General features: G+C 45.6%; 2 protein-coding genes across 4 annotated transcripts; one reads left to right on the forward strand and one right to left on the reverse strand.

The window, feature by feature from the left end:
• The first annotated feature begins 289 nt into the window (after positions 1-289).
• Positions 290-14,233, forward strand: CRBN (cereblon). Of its 3 annotated transcripts, none has more exons than XM_075183756.1 (11): positions 290-367; positions 4,304-4,407; positions 6,327-6,529; positions 6,607-6,756; positions 7,373-7,538; positions 9,396-9,458; positions 9,841-9,925; positions 10,376-10,491; positions 10,571-10,635; positions 11,264-11,395; positions 13,322-14,233. In XM_075183756.1, exons 1-11 carry the CDS (start codon positions 337-339, stop codon positions 13,506-13,508), a joined length of 1,302 nt encoding a protein of 433 aa, XP_075039857.1. In that variant the 5' UTR covers positions 290-336; the 3' UTR covers positions 13,509-14,233. The 3 variants fall into 3 exon arrangements, with proteins under 3 accessions (XP_075039857.1, XP_075039856.1, XP_075039858.1); XM_075183755.1 differs by having other exon boundaries at positions 297-406; XM_075183757.1 differs by lacking the exon at positions 290-367 and adding an exon at positions 4,537-4,654 and having other exon boundaries at positions 4,303-4,407.
• Positions 14,234-14,301: 68 nt separating this feature from the next.
• TRNT1 (tRNA nucleotidyl transferase 1) lies at positions 14,302-24,446 on the reverse strand. Its single transcript, XM_075183758.1, has 7 exons — positions 24,204-24,446; positions 21,143-21,336; positions 19,888-20,026; positions 19,494-19,620; positions 18,312-18,505; positions 17,732-17,985; positions 14,302-14,733 (listed from the first exon to the last, which is right to left on the reverse strand). Exons 1-7 carry the CDS (start codon positions 24,304-24,306, stop codon positions 14,479-14,481), a joined length of 1,266 nt encoding a protein of 421 aa, XP_075039859.1. The 5' UTR covers positions 24,307-24,446; the 3' UTR covers positions 14,302-14,478.
• Between the last annotated feature and the right edge of the window lie 429 nt (positions 24,447-24,875).

Below are 24,875 nucleotides of genomic sequence, written 5' to 3' on the forward strand. Positions count from 1 at the left end.
CCCTGCCTGTCATATATAACGCAGAGATAATTACTATATAGGACAATTAGGGGCAGCACATAATGGGTCACTTCTGTGTTCTACCTCCTTATATCACCAGTATTTGCTGTATCCTCTGCACCAGCCTCCCCGGGGTCACATGGGGTCACACAGCTGGCAGCACATGGCTGCTGGCACTTGTAGTTCCACATATGTCCCAGCCCAGGATTAGTCTGACACCTGCTGGGGTTACCATGGGAACGCAGAGTGACAGGGGGCGTGGGCGCACTGGTCACGTGCCCTTCCAGCCATTGGCCGCTGCGCCGAGCTCCCGGCATGCACCGGGGGTAAACAGGAATGGCGGAGGAGGAAGGAGAGGACGATCCTGGTATTAATAACATGGGCAACCACCTGCAGCTTATCCCGGGTAATGGGCTCACTGCCGGCAGTGTACGAGGAGCCAGTGACCTGTACACCGACATACTGCTCCAGGGGAGTCCCCACATTTATGTGGTGCCCCCTTCACATAATACCCCACCCAGGACAGTCCCCACCTCTATATTGTGCCCCCTTCACATAATACCCCACCCAGGACAGTCCCCACCTCTATATTGTGCCCCCTTCACATAATACCGCACCTAGGGCAGTCCCCATCTTTATGTAGTGCACCCTTCATATAATACCCCACCTAGGGCAGTCCCCACCTTTATATTGTGCCCCCTTCACATAATACCCCACCCAGGACAGTCCCCACCTCTATATTGTGCCCCCTTCACATAATACCCCACCCAGGACAGTCCCCACCTCTATATTGTGCCCCCTTCACATAATACCCCACCCAGGACAGTCCCCACCTCTATATTGTGCCCCCTTCACATAATACCCCACCCAGGACAGTCCCCACCTCTATATTGTGCCCCCTTCACATAATACCCCACCCAGGACAGTCCCCACCTCTATATTGTGCCCCCTTCACATAATACCCCACCCAGGACAGTCCCCACCTCTATATTGTGCCCCCTTCACATAATACCCCACCTAGGGCAGTCCCCACCTTTATATTGTGCCCCCTTTACATAATACCCCACCCAGGACAGTCCCCACCTTTATATTGTGCCCCCTTCACATAATACCCCACCCAGGACAGTCCCCACCTTTATATTGTGCCCCCTTCACATAATACCCCACCCAGGGCAGTCCCCACCCCTATATTGTGTCCCCTTCTCATAATACCCAGCCCAGGACAGTCCCCACCTTTATATTGTGTCCCCTTCACATAATACCCCACCCAGGGCAGTCCCCACCTTTATATTGTGCCCCCTTCACATAATACCCCACCCAGGACAGTCCCCACCTTTATATTGTGCCCCCTTCACATAATACCCAGCCAAGGACAGTCCCCACCTTTATATTGTGCCCCCTTCACATAAAACCCCACCCAGGACAGTCCCCACCTTTATATTGTGCCCCCTTCACATAATACCCCACCCAGGGCAGTCCCCACCCCTATATTGTGTCCCCTTCTCATAATACCCAGCCCAGGACAGTCCCCACCTTTATATTGTGTCCCCTTCACATAATACCCCACCCAGGACAGTCCCCACCTTTATATTGTGTCCCCTTCACATAATACCCAGCCCAGGACAGTCCCCACCCCTATATTGTGTCCCCTTCACATAATACCCCAGCCAAGGACAGTCCCCACCTCTATATTGTGCTTCTTCACATAATACCTCACCCAGGGCAGTCCCCACCTTTATATTGTGTCCCCTTCTCATAATACCCAGCCCAGGACAGTCCCCACCTTTATATTGTGTCCCCTTCACATAATACCCCACCCAGGACAGTCCCCACCTTTATATTGTGTCCCCTTCACATAATACCCCACCCAGGACAGTCCCCACCTTTATGTAGTGCTCCCTTCTCATAATACTCCACCCAGGACAGTCCACACCTTTATGTAGTGCTCCCTTCTCATAATACTCCACCCAGGACAGTCCACACCTTTATGTAGTGCTCCCTTCTCATAATACTCCACCCAGGGCAGTCATCACCTCTGCATTGTGTCCCCTTCACATAATACCCCAGCCAAGAGCTATCCCCACCTTTATGTTGTGCCCCCTTCAAATAATATCCAACCAAGGACAGTCCCCACCTCTATATTGTGCCCCCCTTCTCATAATATGTCACCAGGGCAGTCCCCAACTTTATATTGTGCCACCCCACACAGAGCGCTCCTCTTAGCACACAGGTGTGACGTTTAGAGGTGTCCGTTCTGAGTTATTTAACACTTTTATGCTGTGTTGTCTCTGACATTTTATCATTATCCTAAAATAACCACTTGCACCTGTACCACGCACAGGTAAATCTATCATAGCTCTCCTGCTTCAGTATGTACAACTTGAGTTTATGGTTAATTGTAAGTTTAAGGATGATAGCATTTTCTACGTCATATGGACAGAAGTTTGAACAACAGTCTTGATATTAAGTAGTTATATGTCCCTATAGAGCTGCAGTTGTTTTCACTTTCTTCTTCACTCTCTAAGGCTTGGCAGTTTTCATTTTGCTGTAAAGCAGTTGGCAGCTTTAATATCACAAATTAACTGATTAGTTTTTGTGCTGTCTATATCCTAGGTAGCTGGAAGTGGGCTAAGTCAACGGAGCAAGAGATATCACCAAATATAGCTCTGAGAGTATCACTAAATATAGCTCTTAGAGCATCACTAAATATAGCTCTTAGAGTATCACTTTTAAATTGTTAAAATGGACTAGAAATAGATTACAAATGCCTCATATTAGAGGCTAAAAGTGCCTCGGGCATTTTCAGGGTTCATCATCATCTCCATTTATTTATATAGCGCCACTGATTCCGCAGCGCTGTACAGAGAACTCACTCACATCAGTCCCTGCCCCATTGGAGCTTACAGTATAAATTCCCTAACACACACACACCAATTTTGATAGCAGCCAATTAACCTACTAGTATGTTTTTGGAGTGTGGAAGGAAAGCGGAGCACCCGGAGGAAACCCACGCAAACACAGGGAGAACATACAAACTCCACACAGATAAGGCCATGGAAGGGAATTGAACTCATGAACCCAGTGCTGTGAGGCAGAAGTGCTAACCACTTTGCCACCCTCCCTCACTCCAGGAGTCAGGGATTATTCAGTCTCATTCCTTCTCCTATATACAGCAGGCGATCTGTGTGACAGGCTCCATCCTCTTCTCTTGAGACGGCTGACAGTGCGTTTTGTCCAATCCAGACTTCATCCTGAGCTTCTAATAATCGTTCCTTCAACCTCCTTTATATACTCATTATTCTCATACAGTTACTCACTGACATGGAGACACAAGGGGACGTCTGGCGGACTCCCAGGTTGCCTACTGTATAGAGGAGGGAGAGTGAGACTTTACCTCATGTTACAATCCACATGGTTTGGATTCCAACCCGAGTCCATTTTTTCTGTCCTACAATCCCTCCCCTCTCCTTGGGGACAGTTTTGCCTGTCTGACATTCTCCGGTCTTCTCAACTGCTTTGCTGTTATGGAATTGGGGGCAGAGCCTCACCCATGTGTAGAATTAACAGGAAAATTATATGACTGTGATATTTTAAATCCAATTTTGCCTTTTAGAACACTCTAAACACTATTTTTATGATTTCTTTGGGGATTATTATTAGTACTGCTGCTCTAATGTGCATTTGCAATCATTTTATCTGTATGAGAGATTACTGCAAGTTATTTTGTCAGATGGTTTAACTCTGTTCAGACATGTCATCCCATGGAACTATATTTGGTTGCCAAGTTTGTAGGTTGGAAACATCAACAGTGCCTGCAGCTCAGTGTATTTGGCTAAATTTCTTGAGCTTCTATGTGTAATTCTTTAAATCGAAACCCCTGTTTGTTGTTAGAATGGCAGAGTGCTCTTCCTGCTGTCTTCTAGATGCTGCTGACCACACGTTCCCCAGTCACTGTATTTCCTAAACATCAAGGGCTAGAACATCTTCATTGTGATCAGGTTATTAAGTCAGCTGATTGGATACGTGTCCTTGTTTGTCCAATCGGCTGCCTTCAACAACCTGTGTTAGTCACAGTTCTACAGGCTCTGATGCCTGGAGAATCTAAGGTGCACAAGACAATGGAGGTCAGTATCTTGGTACTTACCCAGGTTTCCACTCTCATTCAGTGAGTTTCTGTGAATAAAACCGAATTTGTAATAAGGAATGATTCCTAGAGGTAATTCTGTGTACCTTTTTGTGCGAATAATGGTTCTCTAACATCATTGTGCTTTAAGGTTATATAACGCACATCTTTTCCTGACAGAGAGTGAGGAAGATGACGACATGGAGTTTGAAGACCCTGATGGAGGAGAGGCAGATGCACCGAATATCATCAATTTTGACACCAGCTTGCCAACATCTCATGCAGTGCGTAAGAGAGCGTTACTCTAAAGGGGCAGCAAAGCCAACATTATAATAATACAAATATAAAAAGTAGTAGCGTTTGATGAAATAAATTGAAAAGCAAATAATTACTTACCTTCAACGCTTTACCAGGGTCCCGCGTCAGGGGGGCTTAGCTTCTTTTAAACAGGCTGAGCTGGAAGAGGAGAGTTGAACGCGGTGTGAGACCATTAGGTCCTGCCCAGGGGCCCTGGCAAATGGAACGTGGAAGGTAACCACCAGAACGAATGCAAAAATATATTTTTTTTTATAAAATTAATTTACAAATCATAATACTATAATAAGTAATGAAAATATACAAAACATTTAACATAAATCAAGATGTTCTTCATGTGTACTGTACATAAAATGCATTTTTTCTGTTCCTTGCAAACACATATTCTGGCATCATACATGTCAGTCGGTACGAACACCTGACCTGTAGCTGGTGCGAGTGATACGGCTAAAACACGCATAGACGGGGCCAGAGCTGTACTCGGATGTATGTGTGTGCGGTCTACCTCAGCGCGCTTATACTGTATCCGCCCCTTCCTGCCTTCGCAAGTGTCATTTGCGTTTTGACTTGAATTGGACGCACTTGCGTCCACTGGCGTAAACCCCATTTCTGAGCACGCGCAGAGCAGTTTCATGCAAGATACGGAGCGCAGCGGGATTTGCATCCGAAGATTATTCTCAGGCCCTTATTTATAAAGCAGCGACATCTTATGTAGCGCTGTACATAGAGGGGATCATGATACCAATATATAACATACAATAACACACAACTGGAGATGGTTCGTATGATCGATATTACTTATCTATTGTTAGGTGCCTAATGTTTCTTCATATGAATAAGATTGTCATTGAACATGGCTAGCCAACATAATATTTTCAGGGATCTCAAATGGGGCCCTTTATCCTACAATAGGGCCACACATTTGCAAACAAGCATTGGGTCACATTATGAGATAAGAGCACCAACTTAAAAGGTTCAAACAGCTTAAGACTTTAGGTAATCTGTGGCTAACATACCTGCTACATAGATTGTGTGACATCACCATCCAATCACACACTAACCTGCTACATAGACTGTGTGACATCACCATCCAATCACACACTAACCTGCTACATAGACTGTGTGACTGCGCTGTGACATCACCATCCAATCACACACTAACCTGCTACATAGACTGTGTGACTGCGCTGTGACATCACCATCCAATCACACACTAACCTGCTACATAGACTGTGTGACTGCGCTGTGACATCACCATCCAATCACACACTAACCTGCTACATAGACTGTGTGACTGCGCTGTGACATCACCATCCAATCACACACTAACCTGCTACATAGACTGTGTGACTGCGCTGTGACATCACCATCCAATCACACACTAACCTGCTACATAGACTGTGTGACTGCGCTGTGACATCACCATCCAATCACACACTAACCTGCTACATAGACTGTGTGACTGCACTGTGACATCACCATCCAATCACACACTAACCTGCTACATAGACTGTGTGACTGCGCTGTGACATCACCATCCAATCATACACTAACCTGCTACATAGACTGTGTGACTGCACTGTGACATCACCATCCAATCACACACTTACCTGCTCAGTGGCAATACCTCTTGTCTGAAAGGTACCCTGTTAAGGGTATATATATATATATATATATATATATATATATATATATATATATATATATTACAGCGATAATTCTATTTTTTATTCTTTTTATTTAACACATTAATAAATAATTTCTTGGAGCGTTATTTGTATTATCTGATAGACATGACTGCTGTGCGGACTCATGAATGCTACAATCCTTTCCTAGTAGATATGGTACTTGTAGTACTTGCGTGTGATTTGATGCTTTGTGTCTGCAGTACTTGGGTGTTGACATGGAGGAGTTTCACGGACGGACGCTGCATGACGATGACAGCTGCCAGCTGATCCCGGTGTTGCCTCACGTGCAGGTGATGCTTATACCAGGTCAGACGCTGCCGCTACACCTCTCCCGACCACAAGAGGTCAGCGTGGTGCGGGGCCTCATCCAGAGGGACAGAACGTTTGCTGTGCTGGCTTACAGGTAGGTGAGGAGTACATGTAATGCCATCAGATCACAGAAGTGAATCCGATCATTCCAAAACCTCCTCATTCGTACAGCGACACTGGCCGGAGAGAGGCGCAGTTTGGGACAACTGCGGAAATCTACGCTTACCGAGAGGAGCAGGAATATGGGATTGAGACGGTGAAAGTGAAGGCTATCGGGAGGCAGAGATTCCAGGTGCTGGATACAAGAACTCAGGCAGACGGGTGAGAGGGGGAGCTGCTGGTGTACTGTATGGATAATATCTATCAGATTGTATGAGATCGTTCTTTACTGGCTGTTACGCTAGTATGCCAGGGATGCTGGTTACCCCATAGGGGCAAATAAGGGGCATTTTGCATATCTCTATCCAAATTCCTAAGGCGAGATTCAGTCCTTCCCTTGAATAACTCTGGTTATTATATATGATCTCAGACTGTGAATTCCTCCTGTTATAGGAAGGCTCTCAGGTCGTTAGTGATAGAAGATGGTTCTTATACTCTTTCTAACCTAGCTCACTATAGCTGATCTCATGTCTTGGGAACATGTGACACACATGGATGTTGCTGGTTTTTTATGTACAAAGACAGACCAGGTGCGTCCAGAAGTGCTGGTGATATAGAGTTACCCCCAAGCTTGCACAATGCTAACGCTCGTCTATATTATAGTTTATACAAAAGTACACCCTGAATCTTCCAATAGAACCTATTATCTAAGTGTGTTTGTATCCACCCTATAGTGACATGAGGTGCGATATTCCCACTCTGCAGATTCCATATAACACAAACATACAAATCATCAGCACAGGAAGTATTGTGACATTTGTCTTTTGATGATTGACAGGATCCAGGTGGCTCGGGTACAGATCTTACCAGAGCGGGTGCTGCCGTGTCCCATGACCAATGTCCAGCTGGATTCTCTGAGCCGACATCAGCTTCTCCCATTCAGTAAAGCGTTGAGCGGCCGGACCCCCCAGAGCACCTGCCACTGGCTGCACAAATATCGCAGGGTAAGGAAAAGCCGGCCTGTGTGTTAGCGCCCGTGACATACAGAGGAGGGGGGGTGTCTTTTGCCCCAGTGTAGGGGCATTACCTTATAATTGCCACTGGTGGTCACTGTATTGAGATCTGGGGAGAGCGACGTAGAACACAAGATGTTAATTTTGGCAGATGGACGTTTACCGTGTTGGGGAGCTGTCATTTATGTGGTACCTGATTGCATGGTATTGGCACCTCTATTCAGGTCACACTTTCCTTGGCACAGGTTGGCATTTTATTCCAGGATTTCCCCCAGGTTTCATGCTAGTAAATAACAATACCAGGATTTCTTTAGGTGTTTGGGAAGGTCCTATAGATGTGCAGGGGAGGCCCAGATCCAAGAACAGAAAGATGGATTAAAGAGGGAAACAAGTAAAAGTGACAATTAATAAGGAATGGAAAACGTCAAAGATTAACAAGACTAAAAGGCAAACCAACCCATAACTTCATAAAATGGTAATAAAAACTTGTCAAAAATACTTACTTATTATTTGTCACTTTTACTTGTTTCCCTATTTTACTCATCTTTCTGTCCTTCTGTCATTGAATATTATAAGGACCGACTGACCCATGTTCAACTGCTGTTCACATGGAACCCTTGTCCACTTCGGCCTTCAAAGTTCTCGTTTGAGTACTTACTACTACCACCAAGATCTGCACCTGTGGCGGCTCCGCCCGGGCCCTCTCCCTGGGCCTCTGCGCTCACCGCTGCGGCCCTCCTACTCGTCACTAACACTATTAGATCCAGCGTCACCTTGATATGAATGCAGTCTACATATATTCTACTAATAAATCCACACTAGATCTTATAGAATACAATATAGATATGTCAGACTGGGTGATGGACTTCCTTGGCTGTCAATGCCCTACCAGCCAATCACAAGAAGCCAATGTTGGAAGAGGCTTGTGATTGGCTGGTGGGAAACCAGTTTCCAGACATTGAAGAAATTTAACTTAATAGTAAATCTCTGATGTGGAAGGATAAAGAATGACCGGTGCTATGGTTCTCCATTCTATTGGCCTATTCATTTCAACAAAATTTCTACACACCCCCTTCAAAGTGAATGTAACATTGACATAATTTGGAAAAAAAAACAGCCAAAACGCTGGTCTAAATATAATAATCATTTTGTAGAATGTACTAAATAAATGACAGCTAGAGTCTGATTCGTTGCTATAGGCAACATCTCCACTTTTTCAAACCTGCAGTTTAGTAAATATACCCCTATGTCTCCCATAGAGACAAATGGACTTTTTCATGTGCGATGACATGGTCAGAAAACACTTAAAAGCAATGTTCACTAAAAGCAACACAACCGCAAATTAGGATGGACACACAGAATCATTTTTTGTTTAACATGAGGTTGCATGCTTTATCTTGCCTTAAAGATGCAAGTCGGGTGCAGTATTTCTCTTCTGGTAAAAGGGTTTCATTAACCTTTTAACAAACACAAAAGTGACAAGTGTAATATATTCCAGCTCTCTCCTCAATCTCCTGCTTCATATAAAACGTGCCTGACGTTAAGCCAAGCAGTATTTTGGGGGATAAATGTAGAATGAATGAAAGGGGTAGCTATAAAGTGGTATATCTACAAACCTGCAAAAATGGGCACACACCTTTTTTGGGGGCAGTTCCAAGGACCTGGACGTGTGGGGGTCACTTAGAAATACACGGGGCGGGTAATTGGCATATTTGCATAAAGAAAGCAGTGCGGTTTATAAATGGCCTGTGGTAATTGAGAATTGCACACATAGCGATTTGTAATGATTGAGACGTCTTGTTGATAACAGAATGTTCTAATCACGTTCTATATTTAATGTTCCCACAGAGAAAGTTTCATGGTGCCAATTTGACGTCCTGGCCTTCCTGGCTCTATGCTTTATATGATGCTGTGAGTATCGCTGGCACCGAATGATTGTGAGCTCTTGGGCTGAGTTATAAAGGTGATCTGTATAGGAAATGTAAAGTGTGTGTCTCGGCGCCACACACCGTGGGTTGATGGTGAGCTTAGTAAATGTGCGACATTATGGCATTGTGGGTCTTTGTGAGTATTTTCCGCAATAATAAGATATACTCGCTCCCCTCACTGGTGCTGTAAGCGTATATCTTCTAGCCTGAGAGCTTGGAGAAGTTTTGCTGTAGGAGGTCCTGGGCATATGACCCCTTCTGGGGGATGTTTACTTTAAACTGAATATAGGATATGTGATGGAGAGTTAGTTGTCAGGGTTGTCAGCGGGGTACCTGGGTAATGTGAGTGTTGTGTCCCCCACTAGGATTTTCTCATGGAGAGAGTGAAGCTACAGCTACACGAATGGGATGAGAATCTCCGGGATGACTCTCTGCCGGCTAATCCTATAGGTGAGAGCTGTGGCTGCTCCTTTTCCTATATCATCATTTATTTATATAGCGCCAACATATTCCGTAGCGCTTTACAATTAGGGACAAACATAGTAAACTAATAAACAAACTGGGTAAAACAGACAAAGAGATGAGAAGTACTGGAACATAGCGCTCTCTCCTTCTCTTCTATTTGTTTACTACCCCAATATCTCTTCTCTTTCTATACCGCCCCTGCTCCCAGCTGTCGCCTGTATACACTGGAGGCAGCCATTTATTAATCACTCGTGATTATTCAGCCTCTTAATCGGGACCCACCGAGTGCCTCAGTGTTATTGATGTCCGGCTGCATTCTCATGTTTTGGCCACAAAATATCTGTCTCCACCGTTTCCAGGTACCAGATGCTCTCTGTCTCCGCACTCAGCCACTGTTACTCACTTTCTTCATCTCTCCTTTCTATCCACGGTCAGATTTCTCGTACCGGGTGGCAGCGTGCCTGCCCATCGACGACACTCTGCGCATCCAGCTGCTGAAGATCGGAAACGCCATCCAACGGCTGCGCTGCGAGTTGGACATCATGAGAAAAGTGAGTCCCCCTCTAGCGCTGCATCCTCCGCTCCTCTCCCTCTCAGGGGGGCAGCACATGACGCTCTCTCTCGTTGTAGTGCACGTCTCTCTGCTGTAAACACTGTCACGACACCGAGATCACTACCAAGAATGAAATTTTCAGGTGAGAGGGGCGGCTGTTATCCGACGGGAGGGATGAGTTGTGGGAGAGGCAATATTTGGGAAGTACACAGACTACAAATACTTATTTCTATTGTACGAGTAACTGCAGGGGTAAGGATGGCTCGGAGGAACAATCTGGGTACATAGCAGAATGAATAAGACATGAACACGCTCTTTTCTTGGAAGATACTTTCAGTATTTCCCCTTATTGATTGGTTTTAATTTAATACCTATTTAGCGACCCGAGAATCAACACCTATGATAATAAATTAGGATATGCAGAGTGAGTGAGATTTTCTAACAGAATAGTTTTAATGAATATTTATACTTGCAGTGAAATAAAACAGCTTCTGAAGATGTGTGTCCATAATAGGGGGGTACAGTGCGGGTGGAACGGTGTAGTTATTAGTGGTTGGGAGTATTTAGGTTGTACATTTGATTTTCATATCTCTGAATGTCTAACAGCAGTAACATTTATTTTACAATGGGGAAATTGATGAAAACTGGTGCAAAAGGGGCGGTAACCCGCATCAACCAATCAGATATCACTTTTATTGTCTAAGCAGTAATTGAAGATTGAATGTTAGAATCTGATTGGCTGATTTTTCTTCCCATGTTCCTCTGTGTAGTCTCTCCCTGTGTGGCCCCATGGCTGCCTATGTGAATCCTCATGGCTACGTTCACGAGACCCTGACGGTCTACAAAGCCTTAAACCTGAGCCTGGTGGGACGTGCGTCTACTGAGAACAGCTGGTTTCCAGGGTGAGTAAGGAGGAAGGAGTGCAGACTGACATGATGCAAGTGTGTGTACTCACCTAGCGCGTTCCTGAGTGCACCTGGGAGTGATCACATAACACAGTGCCCTCTAGGGATAGATATTAGCATTGCTAATATGTAAGAGAGGTGGATATAAGTTATTATGTGCAGAGGGTAAGACTTATTGATGACCAGTATAAGGTTTTACTCCTTTACAGGGTACGCAGTAAAATCTTATCCTGCTTAATTTTTTTTTTTTTTTTAAATATGTAGAATTTACTGCAGGGAAAGAAGAAGCTGTCTGCAGTTATGTCATATCTCACAGCATTGTGATAGAAGCATGGCCCCGTCTACTAGCGGGTCTGACCTGCCCCCACCCATCCCCTGCAACACATTTTCCTCCTCTGCCCAATATTTGCATTATTATCATCAGTCTACTTCCCTCTCTTGTGGTGAGGATGAGACTTTATTCCACAAGAAGTGTTTCATTAGGTCTCACTCGTCATCTAAGCTCCGTAGTGCTGTGATCGTCCAACAGCAAATCAAAGTGCAGCTGACTATATCTGCCCCACACTGTGCCGGGGAGGTCAGAGACCTAGGGCAGGAGCATTGCATTGTATCTGTCCTGGTTTGTGCTGGATGCAAACAAAGGACCATCCGGCCCTCATGCGTCCTAACGGGTTGTTCCTCTATGCTCTGTGGGTTGAATGAATCATAAAACAGGGCGACCAGTAAGTCTCCCTTTGTAAGGTATTAGTTTTAGACTTCCATTCAGTAAGAAAGATCTGTTGGAAGCCATGATTTCCTTCAGGATCAGTGTAATGAGGATCCACAGCTTCATCAGGAAGTCCACTATTGTACTCTTTACATTCTATGCAGTATCTATAGTTAATGTGTTGTACCCTTTGCAGCAGTGGATATTTGTCCTCCGCAGTCTGATAACACAGCAGCTGAATGTTAACAGAGATAAATGTAAATCCTCACAGCTAGGTCTCTCGTGGGCTGGTGTTAGACCTACAACATATACATATGGAATCTTGTGCATTACATAATCTGTATATATCACCTCTGCTGTATAACAACCCAACAATATTTACACATCACCTGTGAGACTGCTGGTATTCTGCTTAACACACACACACTAGGTTTTGGGTTGGAGCTTGCTATCAATAATAATGTATTAATGTCGACTGCACTATGAACAGAAGGGTTAAATAATAACAAGAAGTGAGAAAAACTAGATTTGTTTAATGTGGATGGAAAATGGTGCTGTCAGCCTCCCCTAATATGTATACTTTCCATAAACACAAAGGTTTGTCTTTATGTACCAAGTATCATACAGAGGACAAGAGGTCACACACTGAATGGAAGAAAGTTTCACCATCAGCATAGGAAGGTTGTCTTTACTGTAAGAGCGGTTACGCTGTGGAACTTAATAACTACATGAGGGGGTGATGGTAAATATGGATTGTTAGGACGGTAGAGATGGAGCGTGGTCCATACTGGAACTAAAGCACCACGTAAACAAGTAAAGGAAGGGGAAGAGTTCACCATTAATTGGGTAATGGGCAGGGAGTAATTTTAAACAGAAGGAACACGTGGCATTGTATATAAAAGCAGACTTGTAACTGGATCATTTGCTGTTGGACAAGAATGGAACAGAAAAACATATTTACTTTCTAGTCCTGCAGATAAGGCCGTAGTTCTTGCCTGCATTCTCCTTTTTAATAAGTGGCTGATTACAACGTGTCTACATCCTCCCACCCTCTGAACGCAGCCTGTGTGCAGCTAACAGGTCTGACCTCCTGGTCACAGTGAAGTGTTGCTGTAGGAGGTATAACAGGAATGGGAGACACTGGTTTCCTGTGGTATAATTGTATTGTACCAGTAATGCCATCTCCAGCTCTATCTCTGTGTGTCTCTCCTCTGCAGGTTTGCCTGGACAATCGCACAGTGCAGAGTATGTGGGAGTCACATGGGCTGGAAGTTTTCTGCTGTGCGGAAGGATCTCTCCCCGCAGAGATTTTGGGGTCTGACCCGTTCAGCTCTGCTGCCTCGAATCCCAGTGCCAGAAGAGGAGGACGAAAGACAGGATCAGTCCCCACTCCTCTGCCTGTGAATAGTCGGCCCAGGAACGGATCTCCCTCCTTGTCCTGCTTCGACCCCTGGGGGTTCGGCCCTTGAATATCTCGTTGGAGGACTCTGCCGCTGCAACCCCTGCATGTGACTCCATATTTGTTGGTAAGAGGACGTTCTGTCCTCCCCCTGCAAGGATAGAGCAGAGGGTCAGCACATGCTACTCTCAGAGACCCGAATCAAGAACGAGTTCGAAGAAAACCCAAACGCTACTTGTCTGTCTGCATCACAGTCGTCCTCCGCTCCCGTCCTGTCCGCTTCCATGTGTTACCCAGAAGCACTTATCAATCATCAGCGGCAGGTCACTTTCCTGTATATAATGCAGCAAATCCCAACTATTTATAGATGAAAGGGGAATATCTTTATTGAAATTAAAGCTTATTCAGGGGGTGTGATAACTATTTTGTGCATTTAAACGCCATCATTCGGTGTTATTACCAAAAATTACCATTAATCCCGACCTCAGAAAGAACTGCTGTAATGGATGTAAATAAAACGAGAAGAGAGAAGTGTTAAGAACAGCTGGGCCCCTCTGTTCGTCTATGCTTAGAGCGCTCCCCCCCGACAGACTACCGAACCTGTGGGAGCGATCGTCTTGTATCCCTTGTTTTCTCTGTTCAATGAGAAGTGAATATTGCACTGCAAGAATATCGATGTTTAGAGCATAGGAATAAATTGAATCTTAAACCTGAAAAGGTGTAAATCTTACACCAATGTCTTCCCTTTATTTCCGCACCTGTACATCCATCCATGACTACGAATAAAAGGAGACAGTGTAACGTAAAAAAATAATTTTACTGTGTAGAACATGAAGCAGACATATGATTGGTCTGGGTTGGGATAGGTATATTGGCATTTCTTCTCAGTCACATGGTCTCTGATCTTCAGCCATTTTGGGGGAGTCTCTGGGTGGGGACACAAACTTGGAATCTCAATGTCTCTACTCTTCGTATTTAGGAATCTCTCTGATGTACACTATTCAGAAGTTCCTCTTTGCTAGACTGGTAGCTGCTTTCCTTCCAGTGATCGCGGAGTTCCTGCAGGATGATCCCGATCTCCTTGCCCGAGCAGATGCCCAGTCGCCGGAGGTCATGGCCGCTGACTGGAAAGCGAGGGAGGGTCCAGCTTTCCATCTCTCTCAGGAGTCGCTCTTCACCCTGGTACTTCAGCAGCTCGCAAACCTTTTTATGGGCATCTGGCTCACGGGACTGACAAAAAAAAAAAAGGGAGCAGTTTTAATGTTGGGACAGTGGAGGAGAAACTACAAGACCCAGCATGCATTGTCAGCAGATAGCTAGCAGGGCATGCTGGGTCCTGTAGTGCCACAGGTTGGCCAGGCCTGACCGTATAAAAGGTCAACTGAAATAAAAATACAGTTTTGATCTAATACACAGAGCTACACATTGTTTTCATTTAATACCACCAACATTGGCATGCGGTGCCAACGCAGTTCTCACATTTCTGATTGCAACTTTAAAACACAAAGCAGAATGACCCACTGTCCCCACTAATTTGATTGTTTTCATATTTTATTTCACTTTTCCCTTAAACTTTGTGCTGGTTTCGTTCAAGACGTTTATTAATGGAAATGTTCATAAATGTTGGGAGTGGTTTTAAATAGTAACCCCCCCCCCCCGCCTCTATTGTCTTCTGGTCATCATGCTACAGAACGATGGGTGCGAGTTTAGGTCCTGCGATATTATATGGTGATTAGTTGGCTGCTCCGTAATGCGAGACATCGGTTATGACCTCAGAGACATCTCTGAATACCTACAACCAAAGTTTAATGCGACAACCTGACATTAGAGGATTTCAAGAGAAAAATGGTGAAAAGAATCACCTAGGAGAGATTGTTAACTGAGGCACTCCAGTCTCTTGAAAAATATTTAGAAACAAATTTTATTGAAAATTATCTATAAAATTGAATATACCAGATAACATCACAGTCGGCGAATATTAAAATAGAGAGGTGATGAAAAATAAAGATAAGTGATAGAAATGGTTAAAAATACCCTTCCGGGAAGCCGGTGGTCACAAAATTGTGACACTTATAATTAACTGGGAATAATACCTATAATTATGGACATTGTATCAATGAGATTCAAAATAACACGGTTTATTGAGATTTAATTATATTCCCTATATTCATCGATACATAGTGTGTCACATATAGCCAGCAAGTGTGTCCACTCTAAATTGAATAACCGTGACTAAGCCGATCACGGCGAAACGTACGTCGGGTCACATGTGACGCGTGACGTCACACACCCGGAAGTGTGAAGCCGGTCAGCCGCGATCGTGTCACACTCTATCTAATGTTGAAATTAATTTTGAACTTTGCAGTGCGCTTTGTTTAGGGTTTTAACACCAGGGCTATACTGTCTGACAAACAGGAGGAGACTGGAGGTCCCTTAATATCGCTAGTCAGATCTTTACTATCAGTATGATTATAGGCAGAACTGACTCAATCCCTAATACAGCAGATATGTGTTAGAAGGAAATCCTCTGTGGTTATGACCTAGTTAACCCCTCTCTTTCACACATTGCATGAGAGGGTGCTGGGTTAGAGTACCAATCCTGATTTTTTGGAACTATACATACACTTATTTAAGTTCCTTTTTATGTCTATGTCAGACTATCACACCTGAGTGGTTTTGATAATTATAACCGCTACAAGTGCATTCTTACACTACGGTTATTCAATTTAGAGTGGACACACTTGCTGGCTATATGTGACACACTATGTATCGATGAATATAGGGAATATAATTAAATCTCAATAAACCGTGTTATTTTGAATCTCATTGATACAATGTCCATAATTATGGTTATTATTCCCAGTTAATTATAAGTGTCACAATTTTGTGCCCACCGGCTTCCCGGAAGGGTATTTTTAACCATTTCTATCACTTATCTTTATTTTTCATCACCTCTCTATTTTAATATTCGCCGACTGTGATGTTATCTGGTATATTCAATTTTATAGATAATTTTCAATAAAATTTGTTTTTAAATATTTTTCAAGGGACTGGAGTGCCTCAGTTAACAATCTCTCCTAGGTGTTTCTTTTCACCATTTTTCTCTTGATATTAACCTCGGTTGTGAGAGCACCCCCTCATTTTGTATTTCCTACATAATTATAAATATTTCTTAGGTACAAATGATGAGGAAGTCCTAACCTTAGAGCGAGATGGATTTGCTTTTTTCTATTGGCGGATTTCATAAAGACAGTACGGGGTAAAAAGAGAATGATGTAGAAAACCTTTAAGTACTGGAGAATTGTGATATAGATTAAGGATGGAAATGAAATAAAACATTAATGACACAGGTCTGACATGACCTTGGCTCTGCCATCTTTCAGAATACATTGTACCCAATCAGTGACGAGGTTTCGGTATATAAGCTGCCAGCTTATAGCCAATCAGACCACAGCAGTCAATAAGGAGAGAGAAGTATAAAACAGGAGTAACTTTGTCCCTGGGTAAAACCATGTTCCATTTCAGGGGGAGGTAAAATGTGGGGACAGATTTATAGTTGGGGTAGGACATGTCCTAGATCAACTTTTTAAATTTCAGTGTAAAAATAAAGCTATCAAGTATTTGTGACCTACATAATAAAACAGACAGTATTTAACTTATGTGCAAAATAATAAACTAATTTGCACCCCTTGTATTGTAACATGGTTTTTCCCAGAGAACACTTACTCCTACTTTGCCTTACTTTCCTTAATGACTCGGGCCCTAAGAAGTGAATAGTTGATGAAATGTTCTATTGCAGATTGACCAAGAATCACAACGTGCTGCAAACTACCAGGACAGTCATCATGGAAAGTCTGAGATGTACAGAACACGTGTGGCTACTTCCCTGTTTCCAACCCATGATATTTGTGTTTTACGTGCTAGTTGCAAGGCGTTGACCTCCTTTAGATGACTGGTTTATGTGATGCAGATTTTATAGAGCACTCTGCTTTTTAGCCAAGTATTTATAGAATCAGGGAGGTTTCTTTACTTCGGCTGTAACACAAAGCTGCTGCCTAAGAGCACAGTATCCCAGGATAATGGGCAATAAACATATCTGCCCGACGACCTGGCTGGAAGGCACAGAAAGAAGATAGAACCGTAATGCAATGTATTTAGTAAACGTTGCATCAGGATGTATAGAAGCCACCTAGAGGTGTAAGTATGTATAGCAGGATGTGGTACTCACATCGCTCACGTAGTCCTGATACGGCTTCAGCGGCGCCCTTTCTGCACGGTCCACTATCAGCTCCATCCGTTCCTTTAGCAGAAATAAGGCCAGGCCCTTCTCCTCTCGCGAGATCTTCAACCTTAAGTCCAGTTTGTGAACGGCCTCCGGGTGTGAGAACAGTGCAGACAGAAGGGTCATGGGTTTAGGAGACAGGTGCTCGGCCTGGGAGCAAACGCGGGCAAACTCCTTCAGGTTTCCGTCCTCCGGTAATCCTGCGGCCGAACGGGACAGACATCAACCCCATATAAGTATTAAGGGTAAATTGATTGGACTAACAGAACATTTATGGCACACATGAGCACACCAGTCTGTCTAGTTAAAGGTATTAGCTTCTTCTAGTTAAGCTATGGCAGAGGGCAAAATGACGCGTTTGGCCGCTCCCCGCCCCCTCCCGGAAACAAGTTTCCAAAAGTAGGCAAGTATGGCAGAGTGTTGTGAATAATTTTACATTTGGGGATCTGCATTACTGTAACAAAGACTATTTCTGCGTATGCTTTACTATTGGCTCAAGAAATAAAAGACGAAAATACAAACCCACCCATGTGAGGCGCTACGCCCAGCTTGTATATGATTTGGATAAGGTGATTGACATGGTTTCCCTCCAAGATCTTCTTAAGCTCCACCCAGATTCTTTCCCCCGAGATCCCGCTCAGTCCAGGCGCATTCTCTCGTATGGCGTCCAGCGTGGAAGGAGTGTGGTCTCCGGCCTTCTCAGTCACCTTTCCATAGAACCTGCGATGACCATGCAGAGGTTAAAGAGGCGATTATCTGCCCCGGAGTCCAACATCTCAACTGTTACACCAAGAGATCAACTAACTGCACACCAAGGACAATGGTCTTGTTCTATAAAGCAGATTATCCTTTTCCAAGGATGGTTAAAAGAGAAGACTGTTGAACTATAATTAGCTGACAGATCTGCAAAAGCTGATTGTAAATGGGGAGATTGATGTAACTGCTAATAACAAACAAATAGTTATATACGTAGTTACAGATTACACTGCTTTTAGTAAGTCATACATGTCATGTGCACACACCCAGACTAACGTGAGCAGATCACATTTTATATACATTTGTCCAGCACATTAAGCTACTAGTTTAACCACAGTGCTAGTCTAAGAAGCTGTCAGTCAACAACATGGAAGTTACCGACTGTCAATGCTGTCTGCTCCTCTCATAAACAGACTGAACTATTTCCAACAACATTCACTGACCAGGAATAGAAGTTGATGAGCTGGTAATATATAGAATGAGGAAGTTGAATGACAATAAACAGTGTGACTCAGACTCAACATAGATTTCAGTCTAAAGGTTATAAAACATCACACAAGGTTTGAGAATGTAGAATTAAAGAAGTCATGCATCCTAAGTAAGAGATCAAATGAACTAATTAGGTTAGTATAGAGTGTTAGCTCTGGTGTCTTCTGTTTTTCACAGTCTGCTAACATTGGCGATCGCTGACCATGTCTGGAGAGTTTGAATGTCAGAAAGACTAACAAAATCTTCATCTTTCATAGTGTTGCTTTGAGTGGGACAATTTTGACAAAGGCTCTGCCCAGTTCTCTATCCCTCTAAATACATAATTGTAGGGGTGGTCTGTAGAAAGTAGCGATGTGCGAATCAACTTCAAGAATAAAAAAAAATGGCAAAGGCCCCGTACAGGGAGGAATATAACATGATACGACTATGGACTAATATCTGGTAAGCACAGGCCGTACGTTACCTGAGGTAGCGCAGAATTCTCAGATAGTCCTCCTGGATACGTTTTGCCGGGTCGCCCACAAATCGAATGCAACGATTTTTCAAATCCCCATAACCATTGAAATAATCGTATAGTGTGCCATCAAATCCTGGGAAACATGAGAAGGGAGATTAACTATACAGACTACCGCTAGAGACCTGGTTAATGGCTGGGGTTCTCTGCTGACACATGTAGCTCTAATTCTCCATAAAAACTCCGGCCATTATAGTCAGAATAATAATAAACGGCCGTTAGGAGAAGGATCCCGTTAACACTGATCACTAATCATTGATTTGCTGTAACTTACAAGGGTTAATCAATGGAGTTGCGAGAGTCACAAGCTAGTGTCGGGTGAGTACCCCTGTCCTTTCATTACCCAGAAACATGGAGTTAATGGTGAGGTCTCGTCTCTCTGCATCCTGCTCCCAGTCTGTTGTGAATTCAACCTCTGCATGTCGTCCGTCAGTCTGCAAGTCGACCCTCAGCGTAGTGATTTCAAAGTTCTGATCGCTAATCTGAAAGAGACGCAGCAAATGTTCAGTAAAATTAGTGTTCGTGGGTGGGGGCAGCACAGGCAGAAACAGGGACTGCAGTGTAGATATAGGGACGTGGAGATGAGCGGAACTTGGCTTTCCCTACTATTGGAAATGGTTGGTTCTCCCTTTCATTCTGCCTCCTGTGTAGCCTGGTCTGTCGCCTACACACAGAAGACACCGCCGTTCTGTTAGTGAATGGATCACACAAGGTTCCTAGTGAACGGAGTCTGCACCCTACTAATATTTGTTTAGCCTGCAGAAGAGCCGTCTCCACTGGAGATAATGTATAAAGTGCAATGGATACACACTGCAAAAAGCTTTGGTAAACTGTATTTGTGCGCCTACATAATTCGGCCAGCGCATTTCAAGGTTTAAGCTTCCTTACCACTGGGGTCAGGAACCTCTGCCAACTAGAATTGCTCCTAGATGTGTGAAGAGGAGGAAATATCCGAGAGGTGCACAGTTGCACTAAAATCCAAGCTCCTCCCTCTTTAGGACCACCGATTATCAGTCATGCTTGTACAGTATCACCCGGTTTAGTCTCATTAATGAAGTAAATGAATCATGAAAGTGAGAGGACACTGGGACTGACTATTACAGGTAGCATAAAAGAGTGTTTGAGACTTTTAAGTACATAGCTCTGAGTGTGCGTAGAAAGGCATTTATTCGTCACTGTGAAACATGGAGGCACCAAAAGTGTTCCATTAAAAGTATAGGATGTTGGTGCAAAATCTAACTCCTTTTACAGAAATTAAATGGCTGCACAGTAAAGCACACAATAATCTTGCGCCACAGAAGGTAATGTTGGTTCTGCACTGCTCCGTAAAACTAGGCACACTGGTACACATGCTGCGTACTTCACATGGCCCTCACCCCCCCAATCCCACCCCTTGGCTCCTTAGCAAATGACGTCATCTTTATCCACAAACCCGAGCTCTATGGCAGAAATGAACAAATGAAGATGTATAGTGGGACCAAAGCTGATTTTCTATTCTGTACTTTGTAGCTGACCTTCCCTGTGTGTAGGTGATATGTGTTCTCTATCCACACTAAGCCTTTATTCTTATACGTAGAATGAGTTGGGAAAAGTCTCACCCGTGCGGTTACTGTACCGTGTTTCTCTCCTTTATTATTAATGAGTCGTATTCCTGCTTTAATGAACATATCTTTCATCTCTTCGGGGGTGGCGGTGGTTGCGAAGTCTATGTCGTGGGGCTGTTTACCAACAAGCAGATCCCGCACAGCTCCTCCGGCGATTCGCAATTCATACTTTTCCTGGGCAAACAGGCCTGCAGCAAAACAGCGATCAATGACTTAGTGGGAGATATTACACCCCGGACACTCTGTGTTAGGAGTATACTGCACAATACGCTGCACGGAAGCTAAAACTCTCCACAAACCGCACAAACACTATAAAGTGCCCCTCACTCATCCGCCAGTCTATGTACCCCGGTATAACGCCCCTCACTCACCTGCCAGTGTCTGTACCCCGGTATAACGCCCCTCACTCACCTGCCAGTGTCTGTACCCCGGTATAACGCCCCTCACTCACCTGCCAGTGTCTGTACCCAGGTATAACACCCCTCACTCACCCGCCAGTGTCTGTACCCAGGTATAACGCTCTCACTCACCTGCCAGTGTCTGTACCCACGTATATCGCCTCTTACTCACCTGCCAGTGTCTGTACCCCGGTATAACGCCCCTCACTCACCCGCCAGTGTCTGTACCCCGGTATAACGCCCCTCACTCACCCGCCAGTGTCTGTACCCAGGTATAACGCCCTCACTCACCCGCCAGTGTCTGTACCCAGGTATAACACCCCTCACTCACCTGCCAGTGTCTGTACCCAGGTATAACACCCCTCACTCACCCGCCAGTGTCTGTACCCCGGTATAACACCCTCACTCACCTGCCAGTGTCTGTACCCAGGTATAACGCCCTCACTCACCTGCCAGTGTCTGTACCTTGGTATAACGCCCTCACTCACCCGCCAGTGTCTGTACCCAGGTATAACGCCCCTCACTCACCCGCCAGTGTCTGTACCCAGGTATAACGCCCCTCACTCACCCGCCAGTGTCTGTACCCAGGTATAACGCCCCTCACTCACCCGCCAGTGTCTGTACCCACGTATAACGCCCCTCACTCACCCGCCAGTGTCTTTACCCAGGTATAACGCCCCTCACTCACCTGCCAGTGTCTGTACCCAGGTATAACACCCTCACTCACCCGCCAGTGTCTGTACCCAGGTATAACGCCCCTCACTCACCCGCCAGTGTCTGTACCCACGTATAACGCCCCTCACTCACCCGCCAGTGTCTGTACCCCGGTATAACGCCCCTCACCCACCTGCCAGTGTCTGTACCCAGGTATAACACCCCTCACTCACCCGCCAGTGTCTGTACCCCGGTATAACACCCTCACTCACCCGCCAGTGTCTGTACCCCGGTATAACACCCTCACTCACCCGCCAGTGTCTGTACCCAGGTATAACGCCCCTCACTCACCCGCCAGTGTCTGTACCCCGGTATAACACCCTCACTCACCCGCCAGTGTCTGTACCCCGGTATAACACCCTCACTCACCTGCCAGTGTCTGTACCCAGGTATAACACCCCTCACCCGCCAGTGTCTGTACCCAGGTATAACACCCCTCACCCGCCAGTGTCTGTACCCAGGTATAACACCCCTCACTCACCCGCCAGTGTCTGTACCCCGGTATAACCCCCTCACTCACCTGCCAGTGTCTGTACCCAGGTATAACACCCTCACTCACCCGCCAGTGTCTGTACCCAGGTATAACACCCTCACTCACCCGCCAGTGTCTGTACCCCGGTATAACACCCCTCACTCACCTGCCAGTGTCTGTACCCAGGTATAACACCCTCACTCACCCGCCAGTGTCTGTACCCAGGTATAACACCCTCACTCACCCGACAGTGTCTGTACCCAGGTATAACACCCTCACTCACCCGCCAGTGTCTGTACCCCGGTATAACGCCCCTCACTCACCTGCCAGTGTCTGTACCCACGTATAACACCCCTCACTCACCCGCCAGTGTCTGTACCCACGTATAACACCCCTCACTCACCCGCCAGTGTCTGTACCCCGGTATAACGCCCCTCACTCACCTGCCAGTGTCTGTACCCACGTATAACACCCCTCACTCACCCGCCAGTGTCTGTACCCCGGTATAACACCCTCACTCACCCGCCAGTGTCTGTACCCCGGTATAACACCCTCACTCACCTGCCAGTGTCTGCACCCAGGTATAACGCCCCTCACTCACCTGCCAGTGTCTGTACCCTGGTATAACACCCTCACTCACCCGCCAGTGTCTTTACCCAGGTATAACGCCCCTCACTCACCCGCCAGTGTCTGTACCCCGGTATAACGCCCCTCACTCACCCACCAGTGTCTGTACCCCGGTATAACACCCCTCACTCACCTGCCAGTGTCTGTACCCAGGTATAACACCCTCACTCACCCGCCAGTGTCTGTACCCCGGTATAACGCCCCTCACTCACCTGCCAGTGTCTGTACCCAGGTATAACGTCCCTCACTCACCTGCCAGTGTCTGTACCCCGGTATAACGCCCCTCACTCACCCGCCAGTGTCTGTACCCCGGTATAACGCCCCTCACTCACCTGCCAGTGTCTGTACCCCGGTATAACACCCCTCACTCACCCGCCAGTGTCTGTACCCAGGTATAACGTCCCTCACTCACCCGCCAGTGTCTGTACCCCGGTATAACGCCCCTCACTCACCCGCCAGTGTCTGTACCCCGGTATAACACCCCTCACTCACCCGCCAGTGTCTGTACCCAGGTATAACACCCTCACTCACCCGCCAGTGTCTGTACCCAGGTATAACGCCCTCACTCACCTGCCAGTGTCTGTACCCCGGTATAACGCCCTCACTCACCCGCCACTGTCTGTACCCAGGTATAACACCCTCACTCACCCGCCAGTGTCTGTACCCAGGTATAACACCCTCACTCACCCGCCACTGTCTGTACCCAGGTATAACACCCTCACTCACCCGCCAGTGTCTGTACCCAGGTATAACACCCCTCACTCACCTGCCAGTGTCTGTACCCCGGTATAACGCCCTCACTCACCCGCCACTGTCTGTACCCAGGTATAACACCCTCACTCACCCGCCAGTGTCTGTAAGCCCTCAGTGAACAGAGCCTTGAACTCGGGTGTCTGCAGTCTCATGGTGGAGAGGTGTCTGCACTGTGTGAGGAGACGGCCCAGCATCTGTCTGACAGGTAAGACACAGTCAGGGGATCATGGTGTTGCCAGGTCCCGGGGGTCACACACTGTACACCGGCTCTCTCCCTGTCTGACGTACACTACACTAGAGGAACACAATGTTATACGTATCTTCAACAAAAGTGTCTCCTATACTGTAAGGATTCTCAGTCGGCGGCCATTTTTTCGCAGACCAAGCTTATCATCCAGGCTTACACAGAAGCTTCCCCACAATGGCTTCCGAAAAGAGAGACCTGTAATTGTGTTTTCGTTTTTACGTCGTCATCCTTCGCGCCCATGTTATGTATGTGACGTCGGCCCACACAGCGCCATCTTAGTGTTGGGAGTTGCCAATACTCGGTTCTTAACTGCCAGATTCTGTGTGATCCCCACACTTAGAATATGTATTTATAACACCTTCTGTGCTGGGTGTATAATGCCCAAAGTCGAAATACACATGAGACAGCTCTCTGCTTCTGCTTTTCACTCTTATTTTGTGAACATAATCACCTAAGTTAATTACCTGAAGTTAAAGGGATTTTTGTTTTTAGCAAATGTTAAATTAAACTGGTTAT

This window comes from Mixophyes fleayi, chromosome 8, assembly GCF_038048845.1.
Source record: "Mixophyes fleayi isolate aMixFle1 chromosome 8, aMixFle1.hap1, whole genome shotgun sequence".
In the NCBI taxonomy this organism is placed as follows: domain Eukaryota; kingdom Metazoa; phylum Chordata; class Amphibia; order Anura; family Limnodynastidae; genus Mixophyes; species Mixophyes fleayi.

What these genes read in the sequence shown, in the direction of transcription:
- CRBN (XM_075183755.1), top strand. Translation starts at nt 337, where the DNA reads ATGGCGGAGGAGGAAGGAGAGGACGATCCTGGTATTAATAACATGGGC. An exon ending in CCACCTGCAGCTTATCCCGG is followed by an intron (nt 407 to 4,303) that starts GTAATGGGCTCA and finishes TTTTCCTGACAG; the next exon opens with AGAGTGAGGAAGATGACGAC. An exon ending in GGCTGCACAAATATCGCAGG is followed by an intron (nt 7,539 to 9,395) that starts GTAAGGAAAAGC and finishes ATGTTCCCACAG; the next exon opens with AGAAAGTTTCATGGTGCCAA.
- TRNT1 (XM_075183758.1), bottom strand. Translation starts at nt 24,306, where the DNA reads ATGCTGGGCCGTCTCCTCACACAGTGCAGACACCTCTCCACCATGAGA. An exon ending in GGGCTTACAGACACTGGCGG is followed by an intron (nt 21,337 to 24,203) that starts GTGAGTGAGGGT and finishes GTTTTGCTGCAG; the next exon opens with GCCTGTTTGCCCAGGAAAAG. An exon ending in ATCAGGACTACGTGAGCGAT is followed by an intron (nt 14,734 to 17,731) that starts GTGAGTACCACA and finishes TTTTTTTGTCAG; the next exon opens with TCCCGTGAGCCAGATGCCCA.